The sequence below is a fragment of the Myxocyprinus asiaticus genome, chromosome 37, assembly GCF_019703515.2.
Source record: "Myxocyprinus asiaticus isolate MX2 ecotype Aquarium Trade chromosome 37, UBuf_Myxa_2, whole genome shotgun sequence".
NCBI lineage: Eukaryota > Metazoa > Chordata > Actinopteri > Cypriniformes > Catostomidae > Myxocyprinus > Myxocyprinus asiaticus.
In genome coordinates, this window is record NC_059380.1 from 38,574,208 (window position 1) to 38,601,929 (window position 27,722).

The following is a 27,722-nucleotide window of genomic DNA, read 5'->3' on the forward strand; positions in this document are numbered from 1 at the left end:
AGAGGAAGAAAGTGTACAGGACAAACTGCTCTCTTGTCAGTGTGAGTTTGGGTGATGTGCCACATACAGTCCCTAGAGCTGTTAGTAGTAGAAGTGGGCCATTGCACTTAGGGTTCAAGACACTGATCAGAGATTTAATCACAGGAAGTTATATCACTGGCCACTTTTAATTAAGGATGGGTCAAAATGGTCGTCTAATCATCCAAAAACTGTCTAGTCAGTTAGTAAAGTCTATATGGATGTTTCTTAAACTTCGTACAATTTCATGCCACATTCAGTTTTTATTAAGACATAGATTTAAACTTTTGTTGTATTATATAATTCACATAGAAACTTTTAACCATTCCATCATTTATTTTTGTAATTGTCCAATGCCTTTTATGTCCCAACTTGATCTCTGCGGTCAGTGAATGAGTGTCGCCAGGTGGTCCCATCGCAAAGAGGCACAAAGAGTCCATTTCACGATCATTCACTCAATCTGTTCCTCTGTGGTGGAATGAGCTTCCAACCTCCACACGATCTGCTGATACCATCTCAGCATTCAAGAAAGAGCTGAAAACACATCTGTTCCGTGAGCACTTAACCAATCCACGCCAAATTCACTTACTATTTAACAACAAATTAAAAAATAATAATAATAAAAAAATCTTTGCCTGTCTCTTTCTTCTGCGCTAGCATCTTTACTACTCCAGCCACTGTGAGGACTTGACAGTGCTATACTAAAGATATTGTTGACTTTATGACAAATTGCTTATGTTCCTCATTTGTAAGTTGCTTTGGATAAAAGCATCAGCTAAATGTTCCTCAATAGGGCCTGTTGGCCATGGCCAGCCCGCGAGAGACAAATATTTGGCCCACGCTAAAGGCCTGTTCACACCAAATCCATGACGATTTTGCGAGACAAACTTCCAACAAAAGGTCTATACATACAGAGTGCGAAAAAAATAAAAATGAAAAACAATTTCAACCCTGTACAGTAGACAGTGCTGTTGCTGTTCTACAAACATTTATACCAGTCTCATGCCTGCACCTTCAGCTGTTAGAGAATATATTGAACACTGTTAAAGCATTCATTTACTTATTTGGCATAACTGTTTCATTATGTTATTTCCATGGTGTTGATGCATTCTGAGGAGTATATAATCTGTGTTTATATGTCTGGATTAATGCCTGTATAATATAACACAAGGTACTGTGATACAAGTACACGTGGAATAGTGCACATTAAGAAAAACATTGTACAGAAAAAAATATGATGCATAGCCTAATATTAAAAAATTATTTATAAGAAAACATCGGCTCACAGTCGTTTCTTTATTGAAATTATTGCAATACTTTGTTATTTTATCCTTAAGTACAATAACAATATAAATGCTAATAGGTCTAATAATTGAATCTTCAATTAGGGAAAGTGCAGGGAGGAGATCCCGTTTGGAGATGAGCAGGAACAGTTGATTCGCATGGAGGATATGGAGATCCAGATTGTTCATTAAAGTGTTTTTGTTGTTGTTTCAGCAGGCAAAGTTGTGTAGTTTTGTGTATCTGTATACAAACAAAATGTTCATAATTGTTTGAATAAATAAAAAAGGCTACTAATACTGAGAAAAGGAACTAATAAAAAAACGGAATATTTATGTGTGACTTTTAATAATAAAACAACAATCATAATAATAAATATAGCTGCAAGCAGCAATTGTCGGGGTTCAAGCCTTTTAAGAACTTTCTAAGTATGCAAAAAAGGTATGTATTTGTATATGTATATGTACTTTGTAAGTTGCTGAATTTGCAAACTGGTGTTAAATATGACTCTGATGTCTTGTGTTCAACGATCCTGAAACAGGATAATTGTTATGGTGGTGTTTTTTTATAAAGCCACAAAGCACCCAATCTCCAAAAAGGTTTTAGAAATTTGAATATTTATTTTAGGAATTATAGGCTTTTGGATACACTTGGTCAAACCCACATGATAAATGCAATCCCTAAATAACAAAATAAATAACTAAAGTTAAACTTTTCTTTGATAATTATTGACCTAGGGAGTCCTAGATGTAGTTCACAATAGCAGGTAACATTGGATAATATACAATAATTTACACACCATTTATACAGCCATTTTGCTTAAATTTGATTGGCTGCTGGCGGCCATGTTTTTATTTGTCTGAGTCATACTGTATATGTTAGCATTTGGCTCCTACAAGAAGCATACCAATTTTCAACTTCATTGATAATACAGTTGCGGAGTTATGAGCAATTTTTATTTGTAGCGCCCCTATAGGTGAATTTTTTTTTTGCGATTTTGCATGCAGACTCAAAATGTGCTGTTGTATATGTGTATCAAGTTTTGTAACAATTGGCCTTTTCGATTGGTAGATATTGGTCAATATGTACAAAATGGACGACGCCTGACCAATTTGTTGGCTTATATCTTCGCAATGCTTCGACGAATCAAAATTCCTTTAACTTTTTGTCAGGATGGTTCATAGTAGACACACCCCAATTTTTGTGCGAATCGGACATACGGCTGAGGAGGAGTTCGAAAAAGTAGGTTTTTCGAATTCATGATGGAAATGAAATATATGTTTTGTTCGTCTTGAGCCAAGGAATCCAATGATGTAAGACACTTGAGTGTGCGACAGACGGTTTAGGAGTCATTGGTCAAAACGTAAACATCATCACTATAGTGCCACCTTGAGGGCGATCGGGCCAAAACTTTGATATGTAGTACTCTGTGGGACTACCTTCCCTCAAAGTTTCAGCTCTCTACGACTTACGGTTTGGTCTGCACGATCGGTTTTAGGGCAGAATAATAATAAAAATAAAATCCTTACAATTACAATAGGGTTTCAATAGGGCAGCAGCAGCAGAATTTTTTTTTTTTAATTACTTCGATGGCCATGGCCCTTTGTATTGCTGACAGAATTTGATCCTTGCTGAAAACTAATTGGGGAACCCTGGCATAGACTTTAATTTTTTAGCCTTGTCGCAGACCCAGACTTTCAATATTAAACTATAAAAATAAAATGTATTACATGTTTAAAACTGTGGTAATATAAACAAAGAGTGAAATAAACCATTTCAATATTTATTTTGTAAAAATAAAAAAAAATTAAACTGTCCCACATGTGTGGCATAATGTTTACCACACCAAACAATTTTGCTCCTAATAAATGTTTTTTTTTCTTTTTTTTTTTGGATTTTCTTTTAAATAGTGTATTTGTTAACCAAGCTGACAAAGTGTCAGTGAAGGGCGTGCACTTACTGTGTATTTAATTACACTGTTTGACATTGTCAGTAGAAAAATTAAATAAACCAGTGACTGTGTGAAATAAGTTTTAACAGTAAAAACACTATATATTGAAGAGTTGAATAAACACTATATACATATTTATACAGCAGTTAGTTCCAGTCCTTGAATCTGATTGGATGAGAGACATTCTAGGAGTACTGATGTCTCGCATCATCTGCACTCAGACGCTTCACTGTTTGTATCACTCCGCTTGTGTTTGTGCTGTTCTAAACTAAAGTGTATGAACAGCACAGATGTGTAAAAGAGCTACAGTATACAGTATGTGTTTTTCATTTATCATGTGACATTAAAGGTTTTAGCCAGCAGGTAGTGACAAAAGACCATTTTTATGTGTTATGAGCCAGTTAAGTTTGACATGCATTGAGTCGGCGCACGTCAGTCAGCAAGCTGTTTCTTTGAAGTCATCGGCATTGTCTCTCACTCCATGATCGCTCGAACTACTACTACTTTACTACAGCTGGTAAATACTATTAAACAACAGTTTTAGCATTAAACAGATGGAGCAATCAAAAGCATACTCAAGACACTTTTACCGAAGTTTCCGTGTTGTGAGGAGATGTAATCCAGGTGGCGGAGGAGAGGACAAATTACTCTTGAGCACTGACTAACACTACACTACTGCTTGGGAGTCACGGTAGATGCAGGTAATCACACAAGCTCAACTGGCTCATTCTCTTTCTCTTTTAAACTCACACACATACTTGTTACTCCAATAACTTGTTAGAAACAGCCCAAGCTGTCATTGACTAGCAGTGGAAGATCCTGATCCTTGGCGTAAGAAAGTAGTTCCATGCACAAGTGCGTTTTTTTTTTTTTCGTTTTTTTTTTGACAGTCTTTACTTTTTCCTCATTTTTTATTTTATTTACCTTTATATATATATATATATATATATATATTCTGATTTTTAGTGGCATTACATTTAAGGTGCTTTACTTTAGATGATAGACAGTTTGTGTGGGAAAACTCTCTCAGAAACCTTGCATCTTCAAATTCATCCCTTTTAAAGCTTTGCCTTGAGCTTCAGGTCTTGCCCTTTTTTTGGAGTGTGCCGCCATGAGCGCTACATTTAAAATGAGTTACAATGTGTCCCAACTTTTCAAAATGTTCCTTTCTCTCCAGCTGTTTTCGAACACACACAAAATAAATTACGTATTATGTAAATGCTTCCTAAGAAACACATCCAATGGGGGACAGGTGAACCCAAAACCTCAAAATAGTTCAGGCAAGCCACCAACTAGCCTATTTTTTAAAATACATAGATTTGCACATGCCTAGTATTAATATGCAGAAATATAGCAGAAAACAAGCTCCTGAAACTGCAGGTAAAGGATGCTGATGCCAAATTCCTGGGCAGGGTGGATTACTGATCGTGTGTTTCAGTATGATTATCTTTAACTATGGATTCTCTAGGGGATAAAAATCCAGGATTTTCCAGGATTCACACTGGCACACCAGTGCCTAAGTCTCACCAGGTGTAATTTTCTTTAGTCAGTTCCAATCAAAATCTCATTCTGGCCAGATGAATCGAAGCAGACAAGGCCATTGTAAAGAGAGAGGGGTGGAGGGGGGCTTTCAATTAACCAGCATCCTTCACCAGTCCAGCTCGTGCAGTATTACTGGGGTCTCTCCCCACAGTCGAGTAGAAAAATGCATTGCATCGTCTGGTGTAGAATTGAAAGCACTGTCATATTGAAGATTAAACTAGCTTGACATCACAGACTTCTCATCCTTTCTCCGTGAGATGCTTCAGTTTAGCTGTGCGAACAGATTAAATGGCTCCAGTGAGTGATTTCATTAATAATTTAGGTAAAATGGCTTACGCCGGCTCTGCGGAATGTGTAGCAGAATGGGCGACAATTTCAAATGAACTTCTTTATTTAGATGTGTTGTCCTCTATTCTACTAAATAATTTGTGTAGAAGAAAGCAAATACCTATGGATTGAAGTCAACAGAAATGGTATTCGCAACCCAATTTAATTCCGTAATGTGACAATTTTTAAGTGAAGCAGAATATTCAGTAGACATTTAGGGTGGAACTTGATTTCATCTGGAATTGATTGGTTTCAAAACAGTGTTCAATTTACACAGTTTTTTTTATTTAATTATAATTAAGCTCTTTTGACCAAAACCTGTCTGAAGTGCCCTGGTGGAAAATAATGTTTTCCATAAAGAAAATAAAACCTACATTTAGAGCCATTAAGATTGTTTGCATTGACGTTTTTTTCAGGACAATTAAGAACAAATCACCCCCAACCCCCCCAGTAAAAATTTTTGGTTTATAATTTTCTTTAAAATGAATGGTCCTAAAATAGGCTTAATTTTCTATATGGAAAATATAATTTCTTGTTTTGTTTCTGTTGATTTTGACATAAATAAGACCAGAACATTTTTTTGACAGGCTTTGTGACAATCACCCTTTTAAATTTAGTCAATATTTCATTGTTATATTGATTAATATAACATAATTAATAATATTTTAGTTGACATTAATGTGCAAAATGACAAAAAACGTCAAATTGTAACAGACAAAAACTTATATTCTAAATATTAATACATTTTGAATAATGTATAAATATGTGAACATGTATCAAACACAAAACATTTTTAAACAAACATCATGAGAAATTTATCTTGAAATTCTGAGCTTCTGAAATAATAATAAGCATATAATTAATATACTTAAGTATTAGCTACTTTTTAAGTTGCCGTGTTGTGAATTCTTCTCGCTTTAGAGAATATTTCATGTCGCACCTTTTTAAAGAAGTGGCATATTCACAACGCTAACTATGACTAGTGCATAACTTAGTTTAAGTTAATGATGGTTCTTTCTCTGTCCTTTTATTTAAAAACAAATAAAAAAAAAAAGACAGATTAAAACATGAAATTCAACAATAATTATGCTGAGAGGGTCAGTGTCAGTTTTGTTATCTGATTGATTTTTTTAGAATGCTTCTGAATCTGAAACACCATTTCACCAGTACATCAGTGTTCTTATGAAAAGATATGGAGGCTTCATGGCCATTTGTCTCAGTGTATAATTTAAGAGCAAAGATTTTAAGCCTGATACTGTTGACTGTTCTGAAAGCCCACTCTGGCGCCATTTGCGCTGTTGACAAAAGATAAATTATGGAGCTTTATTATATTCTCACTTGATTCATAATTTTAAATCATTCAATATCAGGTCATGCTCCCTGTAAGTTATCATATAGTAAACGGTGCTTTAATAGATTGTAAAATTACCAGATTTCTAGTGAAATGTCAGAATTTGTGTTATTAAAATGTATTCTAATGGACTGTGTGCTGGTTGTGTATTGATTTCAAAGGTATGTCATTATTCTGTCATTAATATTGATGGTTTTGCACATATACAGTTACAAACATCAGTACTCTACTTGTATCCCAATGAGTGTTTTCAATGTGGAGAAATGTGTCAGATGATTTGTATCTGCGATGCATCAAATGCACTTAAATTGCATGCAGAAATTGCATCATAATTGGAAGTTCTGAGATGAATCTGTCTTCTAGTGTTAAAATAGATAATACAGTACAGTAAGCGTTAAAGGGTAGGCGTGTTTTATTGCTCTATTGGATCTCACGATAATGGATACTACACTCAACACAGACTCATTACCACATGGAATAATGCTTGAAGAATGTTTGTGAGGAGCAAACAGCAGTGAACAGCAGCATTTGCTTTCACAAAGCTAACACATGCCACAATACACGTTCCGTTTCACATGTGCATTTCTATTTAAGGCTTGAAGAGTATGCTTGTGTAATCCCTCACGCTGATAACAAACATTTTTTTCTCCCTTCTGGACTGAGAACTGACAATGGATGTCTGCATGTTCTCTTCTCTGTGCAGTGCTGATAGCTTTTAATTAAGGCTTGCATGTTTGCGGTTAAAGAACATCTAGATTCTCACTGGCGGCAGAATGTGATTGTCGTTTTCCTTCTGTTCTAGGAATAGATGTATTAATCCTGGCTGTGCTCGAACAGAAATAGATGCTTTCATTTCCTACTAATTTGTATCTTGTTGATGGAGTGGACTGCATCAGTATGTCTATAAATTATTGAAGCCCTTTAATAATAATAATGATTACATACATTTATATAGCACTTTTCTAGACATTCAAAGTGCTTTATAAAGTATTGGAATGGGAATCTCCTGAACCACCACCAGTGTGCGGCATCCACCTGGATGATGCGGCAGCCATAATGGGCCAGAATGGATTCACCCTTTACGAGAAGTGCCCTGGGAATTTGATGATCACAGAGAGTCAGGACCTTAGATTAACGTCTGAAAGATCCGAAAGACGATGCCTTTTTACAGTACACTGTCCCTGTCACTATATTGGGGCATTGGGATCCTCACAGACCCCAGGGTGAGCACCCCCTGCTGGGTTCCAGCAGCAACCATAGTTTTCTCCAGGAGGTCTTCATCCAGGTACTAGCCTGGCTCAACCCTGCTTCACTTCAGTTGGTGACAAAGCGAGAGCTGACGAGTGATATGCTGCTTTAGTATACTTAGATCTTTAAGGCCGAAACATACTTGACGCAAGTACGCAAACGCAGACACTTATAGCCACGCAAGCTCGATGTGGTGCTTTGCTGCAATCCAAAATGTGTCAGGCCGCAATTCATAACTCAACTCAAGTAGGTGCTGCATTCTTAATGTTTCCACAAGGGGCGCTATAGCGGACATTAGTGTGAACTGTCTGCTTCTACAGTGAATTTTCTCTTTCAAGCCCACTACTGCCATGGTGGAGTGACAGTTTGAAGAGAATATTGCTGTTAAAGTCAATATATTAATACCAACTTACCTAAGTAAAACACATCCAGTTTCATGGCACAGACTTTTTAAGATAATTCTATCACCCCCTTGAGTACTGAGGTTACCACCACAGTAACACAAGAACGCACGTTATATATGTTCAACCAGACAATACGTTTTCCATTTTAAGTGCCTCACTGTAACCTCGATTTTTGTTCTTTTGAAAGAAAAGGAGGGACGAGTCGAAATTATTTTTGTGGTAATCAGCATTATGCCACAAATGCTGTTGTTTAAACTTAAATTGTATTGAACCCAGAATATTCCTTTAATCCGGCCCTGTTAGAGAATGTTCTAGATAGTTGCAAAGTGGTTACTTGCCCAAGTCAAAAGATCCCACCCCTGCCCCAAATAAATGGGTGGTGTTGGTGGAAAAGAGATAGATGTGGGTTTGAGATTGAACTTCTTGACTAAAGCTGAAGCCCTTCTCAGGTAGAAATGCTGCTTTTAGAACAGGGTGTAGGAGGCATGCTCAGTCTGAATTGCTCTTACATAAACACAAATTTCAGAGAACAAGTCTACACGAGGCAGCCATCACAGTACTCTTTAAAAGAAGTGTGTTAAACGTCCCTCACTCAAGGTTTCTTAAAGCAGAATGTTCATGGTTCCTTAAGCTTTCCCTTTCACCGCTTTCAATCATCTTAAGCCTTGAACATTTTAAGTCCCTTCAACCATTCTGTTCTGAAACCTCATGACGCAGCACAAACCAATATTAGATGAGTTTTAGAAAAAATGCTCTGCTTTTCCATGTCCTATGAGGGCCAGTTGACTTCTGCTTGATCATGTGGAATAAAGGAATAGTTCACCCGAAATAAAAAATTATGTCATCATTTACACACCCTCAAGTTGTTCCAAACTAGAGGTTTTTAAGACCTGATGCTGATATCCAGAATGTAGGGTGGCCAATAGGCAGATTTAATACTGATATATCACACAATTTGTGATATTGACTCTGGAGTCAACAGAGGTGCCGGCGCTGATCACTTGTTTTTTTTTCTTATAACAACGGCAACGACTTAAAATACTCAGTTATTTATGGTCATACATATAAGAGGAAGACATCATTCGAAACTGTAAAGGGTCTATTTTTATTTGTATCCACTCACAATAAAAACAAACATGTTGTGCTTTTGTAAAATACAGGAAACAATCAGGAAGCATTTAACGCTGCTTCCATCTCCGTGAACATTTGTCTGAAGCATGTCACAAAAATGAACTGAAACTCAACATATAAATGTTGCACAGACATAATAAATATGTCTATAGAAACCTTGAAATGTCTACTATTTTATTTATTTTTTCCCAATGCGCTCTTAAGTCCTCATTGTGTAGTAATGACTCGCTTCAATCCAGGTGGCGGAGGACTAATCTCAGTTGCCTCTGTCTGAGATGGTCAATCCGCACATCTTATCACGTGGCTTGTTGAACGCGTCACCTCAGAGACCTAGCGCGTGTGGAGGCTCACGCTATTCTCCGTGGCATCCACGCACAACTCATTACGCAACCCACCGAAAGCAAGAACCACATTATAGCGACCACGAGGAGGTTAACCCAACGTGACTCTACCCACCATAGCAACTGGGCCAGTCGGTTGCTTAGGAAGCCTGGCTGGAGTCACTCAGCACACCCTGGATTCGAACTTGTGACTCCAGTTGTGGTAGTCAGCATCTTTACTAGCTGAGCTACCCAGGCCCCCTGAAATATCTACTTTTAAATGAACCAGTTAAAATCCAAAATAAACGTTCTCTTATTTTGTAATGCGTATCAAACTCACGAGTGGAACAGTTTTCTGTCTCATCTCATTAGCGTTGTTCCTGACACACCCATTAGCAGAGCGCGCTATTTATACTATAATTACCTTGGATGAGCCATACAAATATGGTAAACGCCACCATCAAAATGGCATCTAGCATTATCAGATTCATTTATTTTCAATCACTTTTGGAAGATGACACGCTACACATGATGAAGCTCTCCTAGATGATCCTAGATAGTGAGGAAGAATTCACATTTTCCTCAAAAGAAGAGCTTGACCCTGATGATGAATGGTTGCATTTTAAAGGTGCTGTAAGTGATTTTGTTTTTTAATAGAAATGCATGCAAAAATGTTTCTACTCCCTTAAAAATATTAATGAAATAAGTGTCCTGAGATACTATCTCATCAGTCTCTGTGACAGCTGTAGACTTAACAAACATCAAACAAAAATGTGTCAGCGGATTCCTGATTTTTTTTTTTTTTTCACCTGTCAATAATTTTGCCTGTACTTGTAATGTTGTCTTTGAAGCAGATCGAGGCTGTGATTCATAATGTTTGTCATAATGCCCGACCGATTCATTTATATTAGCCTTTCACCGATATATCTGTATCTGCGTATATGTTTACCAATATGCGTGGATTTGAAAACTTTTTTCAGAATATATAATGCAGAAAACAATGCTTGAATTGATGTCATAACATAGTTTGTCCAGCAGAGTGCGCTGTGACTCCATTGTTTACAGAGCTGAGCTGATGTTGCTCTGCAGACAGGGCGGAGTTAAACGGTGCGGTGTTAAGCGGTGTCTTTTCGGTAAGTTGCTAACTAGTTTGTGAAATACATACTGGAAAGTTATTAAACAATGACCCCATCATTTTCCCTTTTCAATATAACTAATATAATGTTAACCCTGTCTCTGACAACAATGTCACTCATGTTTATCACATCTGTTTGCTGTTAGCCAGCTATAGTTTGTCAGTGCAGTCAGTAATGTAGCAGATTGAAAGGTAAACATCAGAGCATCTTTTTGCAGCTCAGCAGACAACAGTGCGGTGGTGGATTGTGTCTGTTGAGTGTTGATTTCACACTACCTTGTTACCTAGTTGGTGAGACGCAGTGCTGGAAAGTAAAATAAACAACGTCCATCTTTACTCTCTGTGACAACGAGCTTATATAGCTAACTAGCTAACCACGTAGCTACTTTCATCCCTTGTCAGCTGAGTGGAAGATAATGTGTAAACATGTATTTACCAAACTGTTTGTTCAGGATTCGCAGTTTGGTACCCCCTTCAACCAAACAATTCCAGTCATTGCATTTACAAAATGTAATATTTAGAAGTCTGGTTTTCCACCATTGAAAGTTTCCCCTGAACTTGTATAGCAGAATACGGTGTAACACCGCTGCTACAGTTTATCTCTTGACTCGGCAGGTGTAAATGCTTCTTGTTTTACAACCTGCCCCTAATTGACTAGCAGTATTAAAATGTTCAGCATCTGACTGATACTAAACAGTACTACTGATGTTTATTTAGCTATTTATTGTATTTTTATTTAATCTTTATTTAAATGGTCAGGCACTGACTGATACTAAACATACAGTACTGATCTTTTTTAAGCTATTTATTGTATTTTTATTTATTCTTTATTTTCTCAGTGTTTATTTCTAGAATTTGTTGATAATGTATAATAATAATGTCAAATATTCTTTGATAAAAAATATTTAAGAAAGCAGCCTTCCTGAATACCTTTGCATAGTCATATCGGTGTAAAATCCACATATAAAAGGTCTGTTTTCATTCCAGCTCAAAAATTAACTATATCGGCCACCATTTCCATTTGGTGTCACTGTCACCATTGCCCTGTTCTGGGCTGATATTTAATCCTAGTACATCTCTAATGGATCATATAGCACTTTTAATAACAGTGCTAAATTTTAAATGTTTTGCATATGTCTTTAAAGTAATAATAATAATAAAACGTTCAGTCTTAACTTTTCTTGATTCAGGCTTAGTTTAAAGAATTGTAAACTGAACCGAACTGTGAGTTCAGTATCGTGAACCGAACCGAATTGTGAGATGAGTGAACCATTACGCCCCCACCCAGAGCAGCTTAGAAATTAAACAAAATATTTTCATTAGAGTACCGTGGCAGAAAGTCATACTGGTAAGTGGTTGTTTACGTACTGTGTGATAATAGGGTACAATGGGGCAAAAGACTCCGTGGGATAAAAATGCTCCTTTTGATTTTATTTTCTCCTAAAACACTAAATAGCATTATTTTTATTCCATATTATATATAATTCCAATCACAATGGAGATTTGTTTAAAGAATACTTGAGAGGTAATGAAATGTCAAATATGATCGAAATGAATAAGAAATGGTGCACCTGTTTCTGAAGTTTTTATTTTGAACAAGCATTATATTCATTTGTTACTCTAAATGCATCTTGCTGTCTCAAACGTATTTGCAATATTTGACAAATTATGCCATATAACTTTTTCCCTAATATTTACACTATTTCTCAAAAAAAAATAAAAAAATAAATTCTGTTAGTAATAGTTATATAAATTATATTGTGCACTATGTTGTAAATAAAAAAATAAAATAAAATAAAAATAAATATTTTAGAATCCTCACAGTGGCATTCCACATTGATAGCCCCATTAGGGGGTGGGCCATTATCACTCTAGGAGTGAAACATGTCAATATTCATGGCCATTGACACTCCCTTGCATACAGCCTTTCTAAAACAAAAGGTGTCATACAAAAGTTAAATCAATGTAGTGTTTTATGTGATTGAATTGACAGGATGGTTTTCACAATATGCTGTAACAAAGACTCCAATCTACAAAATTCTGTACTCAAAAGTCTTGTGAAAAAATATTTAGTACATGTTTTATGGCCCTAACTCAGTGTCCTTGATTTATTTACTAATCAAGTTTAAACTTGATTTTCTCAAATACAAACGTGTACATATACACCGATCAGCCACAACATTAAAACCACCTGCCTAAGGCGTTGGCGTTGACTCCACAAGACCTCTGAAGGTGTCCTGTGGTATCTGGCACCAAAAAGTTAGCAGCAGATCCTTTTAAGTCCTGTAAGTTGAGAGGTGGGGCCTCCATGGATCGGACTTGTTGGTCCAGCGCATCCCATAGATGCTCAGTCGGATTGAGATCTGGGGAATTTGGAGGCCAAGTCAACACCTTGAACTCTTTGTCATGTTCCTTAAACCATTCCTGAACAATTTTTGCAGTGTGTCAGGGCACATTATCCTGTTGAAAGAGGCCACTGCCATCAGGGAATACCATTGCCATGAAGGGGTGTACGTGGTCTGCACAATCTTTAGGTAGGTGATACGTGTCAAAGTAGTCAGAGCATCACACTGCCTCCGCCGGCCTGCCTTCTTCCCATAGTGCATCCTGCTGCCATCTCTTCCCCAGGTAAACGACGCACACGCACCTGGCCATCAACATGATCTAAAAGAAAACGTGATTCATCAGACCAGGCCACCTTCTTCCATTGCTCCATGGTCCAGTTCTGACGCTCACGTGCCCATTGTAGGCGCTTTCGGCGGTGGACAGGGGTCAGCATGGGCACTTTGATCGGTCTGCGGCTACACAGCCACATACGCCGCAAGCTGCAATGCACTGTGTGTTCTGACACCTTTTCATCATGGCCAGCATTACGTTTTTCAGCAATTTGTGCTACAGTACCACTTCTGTGGGACCGGACCAGACGGGCTAGCCTTCACTCCATGACCCTGTCGCCGGTTCACCGGTCCTTCCTTGGACCACTTTTGGTAGGTACTAACAACTGCATACCGGGAACATCCCACAAAACCTGCCGTTTTGGAGATGCTCTGACCCAGTCGTCTAGCCATCACAATTTGGCCCTGGTCAAAGTCTCCCAGATCCTTACGCTTGCCCATTTTTCCTGCTTCCAACACATGAAATTCAAGAACTGTCTGTTCACTTGCTGCCTAATATATTCCACCCCTTGACAGGTGCCATTGTAATGAGATAATGAATGTCATTCACTTCACCTGTCAGTGGTTTTAATGTTGTGGCTGATCGGTGTATGTGTTGCTCGCATATTATTGTAGCAAAATTTGTACTGAATACAGTGTAATGAGACATTTGCAGTTATTATGGTGTAAGTAACTGAAATAAGCACAAATGTCAGGGCATTTCAAAACATCTCCAGGATCCAAAAAATGCCTCAGACTCCAGAGGATAAATATAATAGTAAATGACATGTACATAAATTGGCTAAAAAAATGAATGAACTTTTATTTAGCATTATATTTACTCAAAATTCCACAAAAACTTGTGAAAGTGAAAAATAAGATTTTGAGTTTTAGATTGTTGTTAACAGTTTTTCCTGGTCTCTGTTTATTCTCCCCATTTTAGTAATTGTTTGCACATAAATACATTTCAGAACATTATAAAGAAGGAAATAATAGTGCACACAGTAGTCCACAACCACAGATGGTATGTGCACATTCGCAATTGTATTTTCTCACAAAAGAAATCACTGTACATACAGTACACAGTGAATATGACATTTGTTTATAGCTTACATGAAGCACTTTTAATTTGAAGTTGCTATATAGCTCTCATGCTGATTCAGCGAGAGTAGTAATCTACTGACTGCTTCCAGTTTACGCAGTTGGGATCGACTGCTTGGAGTGTCACAGACTGTCCGTTGCACAACATTAGAGGGACACAGTTTTGATCCAGACTATTCAAATACGTGCTTCAGAGGAAGATATATGAGTGTTCCACAGAAAACATTGGATTCGCACAAATTTTGTGTGGTTTGTGAATTAAATCTTTTAAAATGAGATGTCCACATATGCGCAGATGGTATATGATAGAATTTTATTGATATTTGCCTTTTTATCATTAGATGAGACTGTTAACACTTACACCTTGTCCTAACCAGATGTGACACGATAAGATTCCAGCGACACGCAATTGGTCTGTCCACACCAGGCGTGACGCGACACTGCGATATTAGCACACTAAAATGAGGATAATTGACAATAAAATGTAGAAAACGGAGCAATTACAGACGAAACAGTCTGTTTATTGAACGCAACACATTTTCTCACTGAGGCTCCGTATGGACATTTGCTTTCTATGGCAAAACCCGAGGGAATAAATATACAATCACACACACACACGGGGCAAAGTTGCTTTATGTATCACATCCTTATTCAGTCTGTTACGATTGTGTATGTTCATGCGGTACTCCTGTTGTTATTCGCAGATCTCCACGTGACAGGGAAGCTGAGAGAAAGTCAGAATGAGCCTGTATATGTCTCCCCTATGCCATTCTGTACGAGTTTGTATGTGTGTGTGTGTGTGCGCGTGTGTGTATATGACAGCCCTGGCTGAAGAGAGCGAGACCTCAAGCACAGCATTTGTGTGTGACACCCTTGGCCAAAATCAAGTTGTTGTGAACCGTCTAGTGAGAGGCTGACTTTAATGTACTGCAATAAGAATATTTAGACCCATTTGTTGACTGTGCTGGCTGGCGCGACGTCACAGAAATAAGAAACCATTTCTAAAATAAAATGCCCTGTCGCTCGTTGTGTCGCTACTGGTTATGACAAAAGCTCCGATTAACATGGAAAAGATATCTTTTATCACACGTCGCGGCGTCGCGTCTGGTTAGGACACTGTGTTACAGGGAACTGTTGAGAACAGTGAGAGAAAGGGATGAGACACACAAGCACATTATGAGCTCTTACGCGTCTGTCGGGGCTGTGATATATGGACCGTTTAAATGAGACTGTGTTACACATCATTTGATCATTGTGGTAACAATGGCACGTTATAACAAAACGACTGTGATTGGTCATGTACATGTCTCAGAAGGCTCCTTCACGTTCAAGCAAGCGATTCATGGTGAACTAAGTGGCCAAACGGGCAAATGGACGCTGATAATTAAAAAATAACAAATAACAAAAGCGGTCGACCACGATTCCAAACCAGTATGACTTTCTGCCATGGTACTCAAATGAAAATATTTTGTTTAATTTCTAAGCTGCTCTGGGTGGGGGTGTAATGGTTCACTCATCTCACAATTCGGTTCGGTTCACGATACTGAACTCACAGTTCGGTTCAGTTTACAATTCTTTAAACTAAGCCTGAATCAAGAAAAGTTAAGACTGAACGTTTTATTATTATTATTACTTTAAAGACATATGCAAAACATTTAAAATTTAGCACTGTTATTAAAAGTGCTATATGATCCATTAGAGATGTACTAGGATTAAATATCAGCCCAGAACAGGGCAATGGTGACAGTGACACCAAATGGAAATATTAGCTAATAATTCTGCTTACTGAAAGTACTATGCTGCTTACACACTTGCACTGATTACATACATTTAAAATATTTTAAATTAAAGCTGTATTTTTCTATAATAATAATGTCGCTGATTACATCTATATTCTTTTCAAAAATACTTATTTATTTGAAGTGCATGCTTATCCAGTCATATAATGTCCTTACTTAAAACCTTAGTGAAATGTACTGATGAAATCAAATCAGACATGACATTTACATAGCATTATTATATATATAGTAGATTAATTTGGCACTATCATACAGTGTTTTCACCCTGTAAACTTTCATTTTCAAATGCGCAGTCAGAGCAGAATACTCACGTGCATCAGACGGAAATCAGATCCCCCCGTCTAAAAATGTGCTTCTCTCCCACTCCCTGTATTACATTCACTTACATGGTTTCACTTTCAGTTCTTGCAGACTCAGCTAGTAATAAAAGTTTAGAGCTCCTTGTGTGCATGAAGCAATTTCCATTAGGGCTGCAGCTAACAATTATTTTGATAATCGACTAATCTTAACGATTATTCAACTATTCGTTGATTATTGCAACGATTAATCAATAGCTCTTAACAGACTATACATCTTGTGCCCTGACTTAAAAGGTTGTATTAAACGTGAATTCAACAATAAAGAGGACAAAATCATCTTTTAAAAATACCTCTAAATGACATTCACTGAATTACAAGGAAAAAAATACTTGGATATATATTCAATTGAATTCATTAAAAAAATCACTGCAAAAAGTTCTATCATATACGATATGATAGAAATATATTAGATATTTAGACTTGCTTTCAGAGAATGTTTCTTGAATATAAGTTTATTTTGTATACAAGTGTATTTTTTCACTTATTCATATTTCTGCCAGTGCAGTAAAGACAAAATATACTTGTATTCAATATATATTCTTTGAAAGTAAGTCTAAATATCTTATATGCTGCTTCTCAGGTAAATGTATCTTGTTTTAAGGATTTTTTTATATTTAAAAATATTAAATGTATATTAAATATTATATTTAACATTCTCTAACATTTTTTTCTTCTGCAGTATAGCTCCTAAAGTAAATGTATGTAAGGAGTTTTAGATATTTATATTGGAAAACAAACCAAAAAAGACTAATCAATAACCAATTTTGTTACTTTGTATATTGGGCTAAGACTACACTCTCTCATCTTTTTGTTCACTTCGATCCATCTTTAACTCACAAAAAAACAAACTCTCTCTTCTTAACAGAGCTGCGTACCACAGATTTTCTTCACGATAAGATACACACTGTGACACATTTATTATGATTCAATACGTCACGAGCCATCATGTTAAAATCTAGCTGCAGCGAGCACGCACCAAGTATGAGTGTCTCTGCGCAAGAGGAGAGGGTTTATCAGCCAGTAGAAGTTTGAAACTGTCTCACTCTTGTTTTCACACAGCTCATATACAGGTGCATCTCAATAAATTAGAATGTCGTGGAAAAGTTCATTTATTTCAGTAATTCAACTCAAATTGTGAAACTCGTGTATTAAATAAATTCAATGCACACAGACTGAAGTAGTTTAAGTCTTTGGTTCTTTTAATTGTGATGATTTTGGCTCACATTTAACAAAAACCCACCAATTCACTATCTCAAAAAATTAGAATACATCATAAGACCAATAAAAAAAACATTTTTAGTGAATTGTTGGCCTTCTGGAAAGTATGTTCATGTACTGTATATTTACTCAATACTTGGTAGGGGCTCCTTTTGCTTTAATTACTGCCTCAGTTCGGCGTGGCATGGAGGTGATCAGTTTGTGGCACTGCTGAGGTGGTATGGAAGCCCAGGTTTCTTTGACAGTGGCCTTCAGCTCATCTGCATTTTTTGGTCTCTTGTTTCTCATTTTCCTCTTGACAATAACTCATAGATTCTCTATGGGGTTCAGGTCTGGTGAGTTTGCTGGCCAGTCAAGCACACCAACACCATGGTCATTTAACCAATTTTTGGTGCTTTTGGCAGTGTGGGCAGGTGCCAAATCCTGCTGGGAAATGAAATCAGCATCTTTAAAAAGCTGGTCAGCAGAAGGAAGCATGAAGTGCTCCAAAATTACTTGGTAAATGGGTGCAGTGACTTTGGTTTTCAAAAAACACAATGGACCAACACCAGCAGATGACATTGCACCCCAAATCATCACAGACTGTGGAAACTTGACACTGGACTTCAAGCAACTTGGGCTATGAGCTTCTCCACCCTTCCTCCAGACTCTAGGACCTTGGTTTCCAAATGAAATACAAAACTTGCTCTCATCTGAAAAGAGGACTTTGGACCACTGGGCAACAGTCCAGTTCTTCTCCTTAGCCCAGGTAAGACGCCTCTGACGTTGTCTGTGGTTCAGGAGTGGCTTAACAATAGGAATACGACAACTGTAGCCAAATTCCTTGACACGTCTGTGTGTGGTGGCTCTTGATGCCTTGACCCCAGCCTCAGTCCATTCCTTGTGAAGTTCACCCAAATTCTTGAATCGATTCTGCTTGACAATCATAAGGCTGCGGTTCTCTCGGTTGGTTGTGCATCTTTTTCTTCCACACTTTTTCCTTCCACTCAACTTTCTGTTAACATGCTTGGATACAGCACTCTGTGAACAGCCAGCTTCTTTGGCAATGAATGTTTGTGGCTTACCCTCCTTGTGAAGGGTGTCAATGATTGTCTTCTGGACAACTGTCAGATCAGCAGTCTTCCCCATGATTGTGTAGCCTAGTGAACCAAACTGAGAGACCATTTTGAAGGCTCAGGAAACCTTTGCAGGTGTTTTGAGTTAATTATCTGATTGACATGTCACCATATTCTAATTTTTTGAGATAGTGAATTGGTGGGTTTTTGTTAAATGTGAGCCAAAATCATCACAATTAAAAGAACCAAAGACTTAAACTACTTCAGTCTGTGTGCATTGAATTTATTTAATACACGAGTTTCACAATTTGAGTTGAATTACTGAAATAAATGAACTTTTCCACGACATTCTAATTTATTGAGATGCACCAGTAAGTGGTGCTGACCACACAGAGAAATGCCAGTTTCAGAGTTTGTGCTTATTTACACAACCCGCTTCCTTATTATTTGAACTTTAATAAAGGATGCGTTAAACATAACGCCAGCCTGTTTCATTTTTAGACACTCTGACAGGCAAGTTGTGCTCAAGCGGAACGATACGACTCTGCTTTATTTCACATCAGGACGACACTTCTTCTGTATTTACTTTATTTTGTGTTTTTATAGTATAATTCCCTCATACGTTGTGATCTACATCACCTTATGCTGTTTGGAAAGTTTGGAGTCCGTCTGGACTGTGAGCAGTGTTTTCTTCCTCTCCTCAATCAGGCACGAGCTGCAGTGCTGCTCTCGCGCAACATCATTAGAATTTCATTTGATTTTATGTGATCAAACGACTATTCAACAACGGAAATTTTGTAGACAATTTTTTATTGTCGACATTGTCGATAACATCGACTAATCGATTTAGCCTTAATTTCCATGTGAATGCCCGCATTATGTATTCGTAGGACGTGGAGCGTATTGGATACAGACGCTTGTAAAATAATGATCTCCACAATGTGTAACGTCACATTTGTGAACTGTGATGTATTATGCCACGATACACGGTTACACCCCTATTACTGGGGCTCTCAAGCTCCTCAAATGACAAAAATTTAACCTCAAACCTGCCATTTTGATACGTGAGAATTGATAACGTTTTACGTCATTAGCATTCTGACGTGGAAATATCTTGGTAACCAAATGCGGCACATTTTATTTGCAGAAGAAAGTACATTTCTGTGAAAAAGTATTTCTTCTTTATTCCTGATTTCTTCTATTTTTTTGTATTTTTCATACTAAATTGTTTTAGAGATATAGATAAAAGATATAACATAAAACAAAGGCAACCTGAGTAAACACAAAATACAGTTTTCAAATATATATATATGTATATGTATATGTATATGTATATATATATATATATATATATATATATATATATATAATTTTGTTTATTTATTTTTTTATTGAAGCAAAAAAGTTATCCAACACCTATATCACCCATATGAAAAACTAACTGCCCCCTTAAACTTGGTAGCTTGCTGTGCCACCTTTAGCAGAAACAACTGCAACCAAACACTTCCGATAACTTTAATTTAGCTTCTTTTGAGCCATTCAGAGGTGGACTTACTCCTATGCTTTGGATCATTGTCTTGCTGCATAATCCAGTAGCGCTTGAGCTTTAACTCACGGACTGATGACCGGACATTCTCCTTTAGGATTTTCTGGTAGAGAGCAGAATTTTGTTTCCCTAAATTATTGCAAGTCACCCTGGCCCTGAAGCAGCAAAGCATCCCCACACCATCACACTACCACCAACATGCTTGACCGTAAATATGAAGTTCTTTTTGTGGAATTCTGTGTTTGATTTACGCCAGATGTAACAGGACCCCTGTCTCCCAAACAGTTCCACTTTCGACTCATCTGTCTACAGAGCATTCTCCCAAAAGGTTTGAGGATCATCAAAGGATGTTTTGGCAAAATTCAGATGAGCCTTAATGTTCTTCTGGGCTAGCAGTGGTTTTCGCCTCACCCCTCTTCCATGGATGGCATTTTTGACCAGTGTCTTCCTGATAGTGGAGTCATGAACAGTGAACTTTATTGATGCGAGAGAGACCTGCAGTTCCTTGGATGTTGTCCTTGGCTTTTTTGTGACTTCCTGGATGAGTCATCGCTGTGCTCTTTGAGGAATTTTGGAAGGTCAGCCACTTTTGGGAAGGTTCACTACTGTGCCAAGTTTTCTCCATTTGGAGATAATGGCTCTCACTGTGGTTCTTTGGAGTCCCAGAGCCTTTGAAATAGCTTTGTAACCCTTCCCAGACTGATGTATTTCAAACTCCTTTTTCTTCATTATTTCTAGAATTTTTTTCGACCTTGGCATAGTGTGCTACTGGGTGAGACCTTTTAGCCAACTTCATGCTGCTGTGTTGATTTGATTGAACAGGGCTGGCAGTAATCAGGCCTGGGTGTGTGTAGTCCAGCTGAACCCCATTATGAATGCAGTTTCATAGATTTGGGGATTTGGTAACTAAGGCGGCAAATACTTTTTAACACAGGCCAATTTGCTATTGGATAACTTTTTTTGCTTCAACAAATAGCATTATCATTTAAAAACTGTATTTTGTGTTTACTCAGATTGTCTTTGTTTTATGTTAGATTTTGTTTGAATTTTTGAAACCATTTAGTATGAGATATACACAACAACAGAAGAAATCAGGGTGAGGCAAATACTATTCTCAGCACTGTAAGTCACAGATTTGGAGCATTTTTGAGTTAGTGAATTGTAACAAATTTTTTGGTGAGCTATTCCTTTAATACTGGTCAAATGTGTCTTTACTGTAAGCCTATTCTTTTGTATCGAGATGTCTCTCTCTTTAAAGTTTCGAAGCTTACTGAAGCAGGTGATGACTTTCAAAATGTCTATGGAATGCTTGTTCTGCCACGAACAAAGAGAGAGAAGCAGTCCCACTGAGTAAATTTATTTATTTTTTTTTTTTTTGCTTGGACTCCTAGTCTTACCTAACAATTCCTGATTCATAAACCTGACCACTTGTATTCTCTGCATATCATTAACCTGGCTAAAAGACACAGGTGACATTATTGACCTCTGGCTTGGCTCCCATGGAACACTGGGTCCAGTTCTGCCTGGGCCATTGTCCATCATGCATTTAGTAATCTCCAACCTGTTAAATATTCAATACAACACTGACAATTTCAGTTTAGAGTGCGACAACTCTGCTCATTTGAGCTGCATTGACACAGTTGTGCCACTCTAGTCATACCTTTATCGATGTAGAAAGCAAAGGAGTTCCGTGCATCACACTTTTGTATCAGTTCTAATCATGTTAAGGACACTCTGTTTGATGTCACAAACATAAAACCATGAAAGGAGCCCTTTCCTAATCTCCATATCTCAGATCTTATTCACTGTATCAGTTATCTGCCATGGCAGCTGAATGAAACATAAACAGCCTTGGAATTTATCGATAGCATAATGTTTGTTTTCCTCTGGGTGGTAATTGCTGTGTATAATTACACTAACAAACTGTAAGATTCATTTTAATGCAGTCAAAGATGAGATAAGAAGTCTTTGTCAAGTATGTTGTGCGAGTTGTTTTTGTTAGGATCGGTATCGGATATTACAGTTTTCTTTTCTGTTATTAACTCCATAAGTCAATCAGATTCCCTCGTCCCCAAAACAGCACAACGCTCCACTGCCTGGAGAAATAGAGCACAGCTGGTTCTGGATAGTCTTGTTCCGGAATGTAATACATTTTCCCCATAGACTAATTGGTTTTAACGATTACTTCTAAACGTTTAAAGACAGACCTACCTTGAGCTCCGAGATTGTTATTCGATGTTATATGCCAACAGTCCACGTTATTTCAAATTCATAAAAAAAAAAAGAAATTTGTTTAATAGCAAAATTTATGGCAAAGAAGTGCACTGCCCATGATCCACCAATCAGAGAATGGTGGCAAACGAAGTACACCAAAAGAGCTCTGCAGCGACGCAGTGTGAATTACCGAGTCAGTCTCCCTATACTCTCAAACTACTTATATATTTGTGTATATTTGAATATTTGGCAATAAATTTAAAATGTTGTTTCTTTACTTATAATCAACAACTTTATAGCAATAGTTTTCTATTTTTCTCAAATTGAATTTTTGATTACGTCAATCGCAATGTTTCACAGGATTGTAGTTCATTCCCTCATTTAAGAAGTATACATTCTTGTACCTTTGTCTTTTTGTCTGATTTTCAAATACATTTTCATTTTAAAGCAAAGTTTGTAATGTTGCAATTCACCTCGGAGCTGGTTGGTTTGGTTCATGGCTCTTGTATGAAGGATTTATGAAATCCTTTTGGGAAAAAATGACAGGGGAATATTCTGCCAGAACCAAGACAGCTGAGAAAGTGGGCAGGCGCTGTTGAGCTCTATTGCCAGCCATATTGAAGTAGCTTGCAAATGCTCCATTCAATAGAACTTCATGAAAATAAACTTCCGTTCCGCAGGTTCTGTGGCTCCATATGACCAGCTGCGGTCTACTTTTTTTATTGCATTCTGTCACGGGACACCCACATGTTTCTAATCCAACATAGACACCCACACACTTTTAGAAAAATGCACATACATGCCTAGTACTCCTACACGCACAGACAGCTTGTTATATCATCCCTAATCCCAGACACACACATCTTTATCCTTGTACATGCTTCTGTACAGATGCCACACACACATACTGGGCAATATAGCTAGGTTTTAAGTAAAGAAATTTGGGTCCAAATATCTGAGCTTGAGACCTCTGATATGCTCTGGGCTCACCTCCAGAAGACGTTACAGAAGATGTAAGCTCTATCTCACAGGGCTCTGTAACTCCATATTTGGGCCGTTCTCTTCATTATATCTGCTGTCTCTATAAGCTCTATAGTCTTCTTCTCTCCCTGCCCATCAGCCTGGGGTGAGTGATCTGCCCTCAGGCACTGCTGAGTCTCATTTTTTCTCATAAAGGACCAATCAGCAGAATGTCTAACAAACTCAGTGGTGTCCATGGAGCTCTGGCTGTGGTCATTGGGGAACCTGAAGCCTGGTGTCTAAACTGCACCATGTCCTCCCAGACCACTGTGCTTCTCTTGTTTACTAAAGACAAATGTTCCAAAAACCTAGAGAGTTACCTTGCTGTGTACTGCCTACATTGGCAGCTACCTTCTACGGCAGCATCCTATTATAGTACCTCCCAAGTGACTAATTTGTAGGGTTGAGAACAGAGAAATTTAATAAGAAACAGTTCCATTTTTTTAGACAATAATGGAACTGAATGATTTTAAAGACTTTTGATTTTGCTGACGGTTCTCGAATGTGCTTTTTTTTTCTGGCCATGCAGATGCAACACTCTACTAAAATAAATATACTTTTTCTGCACTTTCAGCTGTACTGCAATGCTGCTATTGAATCAGCTGGCACCAACAATCATGCCACGGTCCAAATCACTGAGATCACACTTTTTCCCCCATTCTGATGGTTGATGTGAACATTAACTGAAGCTCCTGACCCGTATCTGCATGATTTTATACACTGCTGCCACACGATTGGCTGATTAGATAATCACATGGATGTTTGTTGGTGCCAGATTGGCTGGTTTGCGTATTTCTGTAACTGCTGATCTCCTGGGATTTTCACACACAACAGTCTCTAGAATTTACTTAGAATGGTGCCAAAAACAAAAAACATCCAGTGAGCAGCAGTTCTGCAGATGGAAACGCCTTGTTGATGAGAGAGGTCAACAGAGAATGGCCAGACTGGTTTGAACTGACAAAGTCTACGGTAACTCAGATAACCACTCTGTACAATTGTGGTGAGAAGAATAGCATGTCAGAATGCTATTCTGAGATGCGGGTTGGTGCTGTTTTGATGGCATGAGGGGAATCTACACAATATTAGGCAGGTGGTTTTGATGTCGTGGCTGATCGGTGTACAGCGTAATCAGTGTAGTCCAATTCTACAACTAATGACACTCATGAGCCAGTTCTTTTGAATCGATGGCCCAAAACATAAGCACGCCCAGTGTAATCTGATTCCCGAACTAATGACTCTTTTAAAATGGTTGTTTTGAATCTACAGAGCAAAATATGTAGTGTTCCCAGTGTAGTCTGATTCCTGAATAAATGACACTTATAAGCCATTTGTATAAATTAACCATGCGAAACACTCAGCTTGCCCAGTATAGTCTGATTCCTGAACGAATTGACACTAATGAGCCGATTCTTTTGAATCTACAGCGTGAAACACATGGCTCGTCCAGAGTAATCTGATTCCTGAACAACTGACTCTTATGAGCCGATTCTTTTAAATATACAGCATTCAACACAGCGCGCCCATTGTAGTCCGATTCCAGAGCAATTGACACTTATAAGCCGATTCTTTTGAATCTACAATGTGAAACATAGTGCGTCCAGTGTAATCCGATTCCCGAACAACTTACTCTTTTGAGCGATTATTTTGAATCAACAGTGTTAAACACACGGCATGACCAATGTAATCCAACTCCAGAATGAATTGACTCTTATGAGATGATTCTTTTGAATCAACAGCATGAAACAGCATAAATTACTTTTCAGTATTGAATTAAATATATTTATAATTATTTATTTTGACTTATCCACCATCTTGGGTGATTTTTATCAGTGAGTTTGAACTCTGGGATTGTCTTATCTCCTAAGGATACATGCGATACTGTCTTGGCCAAAAGAAGGTTCTTAGAAGGCAGCATAAGTGCCTTCAGGAGTGTGCCTTTGCTGCCTTAAAATGCTGTCTAGACAGGCAGCTCACTAAGTTTTGGGATGGGACAGACAATGCTGACAAGCTTTTTTTATTTCTGGAATGATCTTATGCTGACTTCTCATTAAAACAATGTGAACCATGATTGAACCATGGTTAAACATATTTAACATCATGTTTATTTAATTTATTTTCTTTTGTTTTCAGAAACCTGGGGAAGTCGGGCCTGAGAGTCTCTTGTCTTGGATTAGGTGAGTGTACGGTCTCTCTGTCAAAGTCTTATGTGACATACAGAAACCTGCAACAAACAATAGCTGTTGTAGTTTCTTTTTCAATGAAATATGTTTCTTCAAACTACCAGATGCTAGTAGTGCTACCATGCTGGAAGACAGCTCAAATCGCCACCATCCAGCCGGTGTCGTTTTGTTCTCTTCAGCAGCGCATTACAGATTATCCATGTTATCTGTAGCTTTATCTTTAGGCTTTACTCAACAGTGTCATTGGTGGAGCACTGGTAATCTTTTAAATCTTGTTTATCATGTAAAAAGCTGTCACTGATTCTCGATCTCTTCACAGGAACATGGGTGACATTTGGAGGACAGATCACAGATGAGGTACAATCCATTTAAACGTCGACTTTCTCTCCTAAGCTTTCATAAAATGATGCACAGTTTTTTTCACTGTCAGTATACACTGTAAATTTACTTCAAGTAAATGTTACTTCTGAAATAGCACAATGCACAGGACAGCCTTTAATAATTTAATAAACTGCAACACCTTGAATGGTCGGTTCCCTCCTCTCCGTTCCATTCTGACAGATGGCAGAGCAGCTGATGACTCTGGCATACGAGAATGGGATCAATCTGTTCGATACGGCAGAGGTCTACGCTGCAGGAAAGTGAGTGAGCCGAAATGAACACGCAGCCCACCCCATCAAATTAAAGCCTGTAGTATTGCCATGTGCTGAAATATGTTTATATATATATATATATATATATATATATATATATATATATATATATATATATATATATATATATATATATATATAATCTGGCCATATTAGTTGAGCAATGAAAATATTTGAAGAAGGTTCCAGAGCATTTGAAGACCACTGGATGATTTTAAGTAAATTATGTGTGCTACAGTACTATTATGATTACTTAAACTTAGTTTTAACTTTGGCTCGAATGCATGGTATCATGAATGCAAGGTAACTCCAATCATGTGGCTTGTCCAAGAGAGTTTTGCTGGCAGGCAAAAAAAAAAAAAAAAAAAAAAAAAGAAGAAAAAAAAAACAGCCCCCCCAAAAAAAAAAAAAAAATCCTGTATACTTGTATTAAAGGAGGGGCCAAAGTCATATCTGGAAGCCAGAAAATTATTGAAACTTGAAAGTGGACTCTTGGGCCTGCAAGCAACCACCCAGACCACACAAGCAGCCCAAAACATTGTTGCAACCTCCCAGAAATGCTCAAACAATCAACAGCAAACCATAGCAATCACTCAGATCACTGTAGGAACTGCCTGTCATCTATTCAGAACAGATTTGCAACTGCCTGGCAACCACCATGATCACTGTAAACACTGCATAGAAACACCCTAGTAACCTAGTAAATTAGGAACACCTTAGCGACAACCATGTAAGTGCCTACAAGGCTCAACTAAGCTAAGCATTTTATTCTGATGGCCGGTCAGTCCAGTTGTTCAGATTTTTACTTGCCAATATTTTCTCTTGTCTCAAAAAACAAATAATAATAATAATTTTTTAGAAACTCTTTGTTTTGTTCACAAAGAAAAATCATGGTTAAAAATTGATTTACTCTATAGATTGTTTTTTTATTATTATTTTAATTTTTATTGCAATAATAACTGAAAAGTATATAGCACTAATGTAACTTCATGACTGCTATATCAAATTACTGATTATTTTTGGTTTTCAACCAACTTTCAATTTTAAACCCACTCTTACTCATGCTTCTAAGACTTATAAGTCATTCTGAAAATGTAAGACCTAGTTGTCTTTTTAGCATCTTAATCTGTTTTAAGTATGGACTTTCCTCAAACATGGGGTCATTTCAAAAGGTGAATTAACATTTATTTGGCAGCTGACCCAGGGCATCCTTGG

General features: G+C 37.5%; 1 protein-coding gene across 10 annotated transcripts in view; it reads left to right on the forward strand.

Annotated features, from left to right (window-relative positions):
- The window catches only part of LOC127427890 (voltage-gated potassium channel subunit beta-2-like), a 216,536-nt gene that overhangs the window by 144,636 nt on the left and 44,178 nt on the right, over window positions 1-27,722 (forward strand). For 9 of the 10 annotated variants that reach the window (XM_051675802.1, XM_051675807.1, XM_051675804.1 and 6 more), the window contains 3 exons: window positions 25,805-25,848; window positions 26,174-26,211; window positions 26,416-26,495. In XM_051675802.1, the coding sequence (XP_051531762.1) occupies window positions 25,805-25,848; window positions 26,174-26,211; window positions 26,416-26,495 (162 nt within the window). Of the gene's footprint in view, window positions 1-10,586; window positions 10,707-25,804; window positions 25,849-26,173; window positions 26,212-26,415; window positions 26,496-27,722 lie in introns of those variants that run through there. The other variant, XM_051675809.1, reaches the window with a different exon arrangement.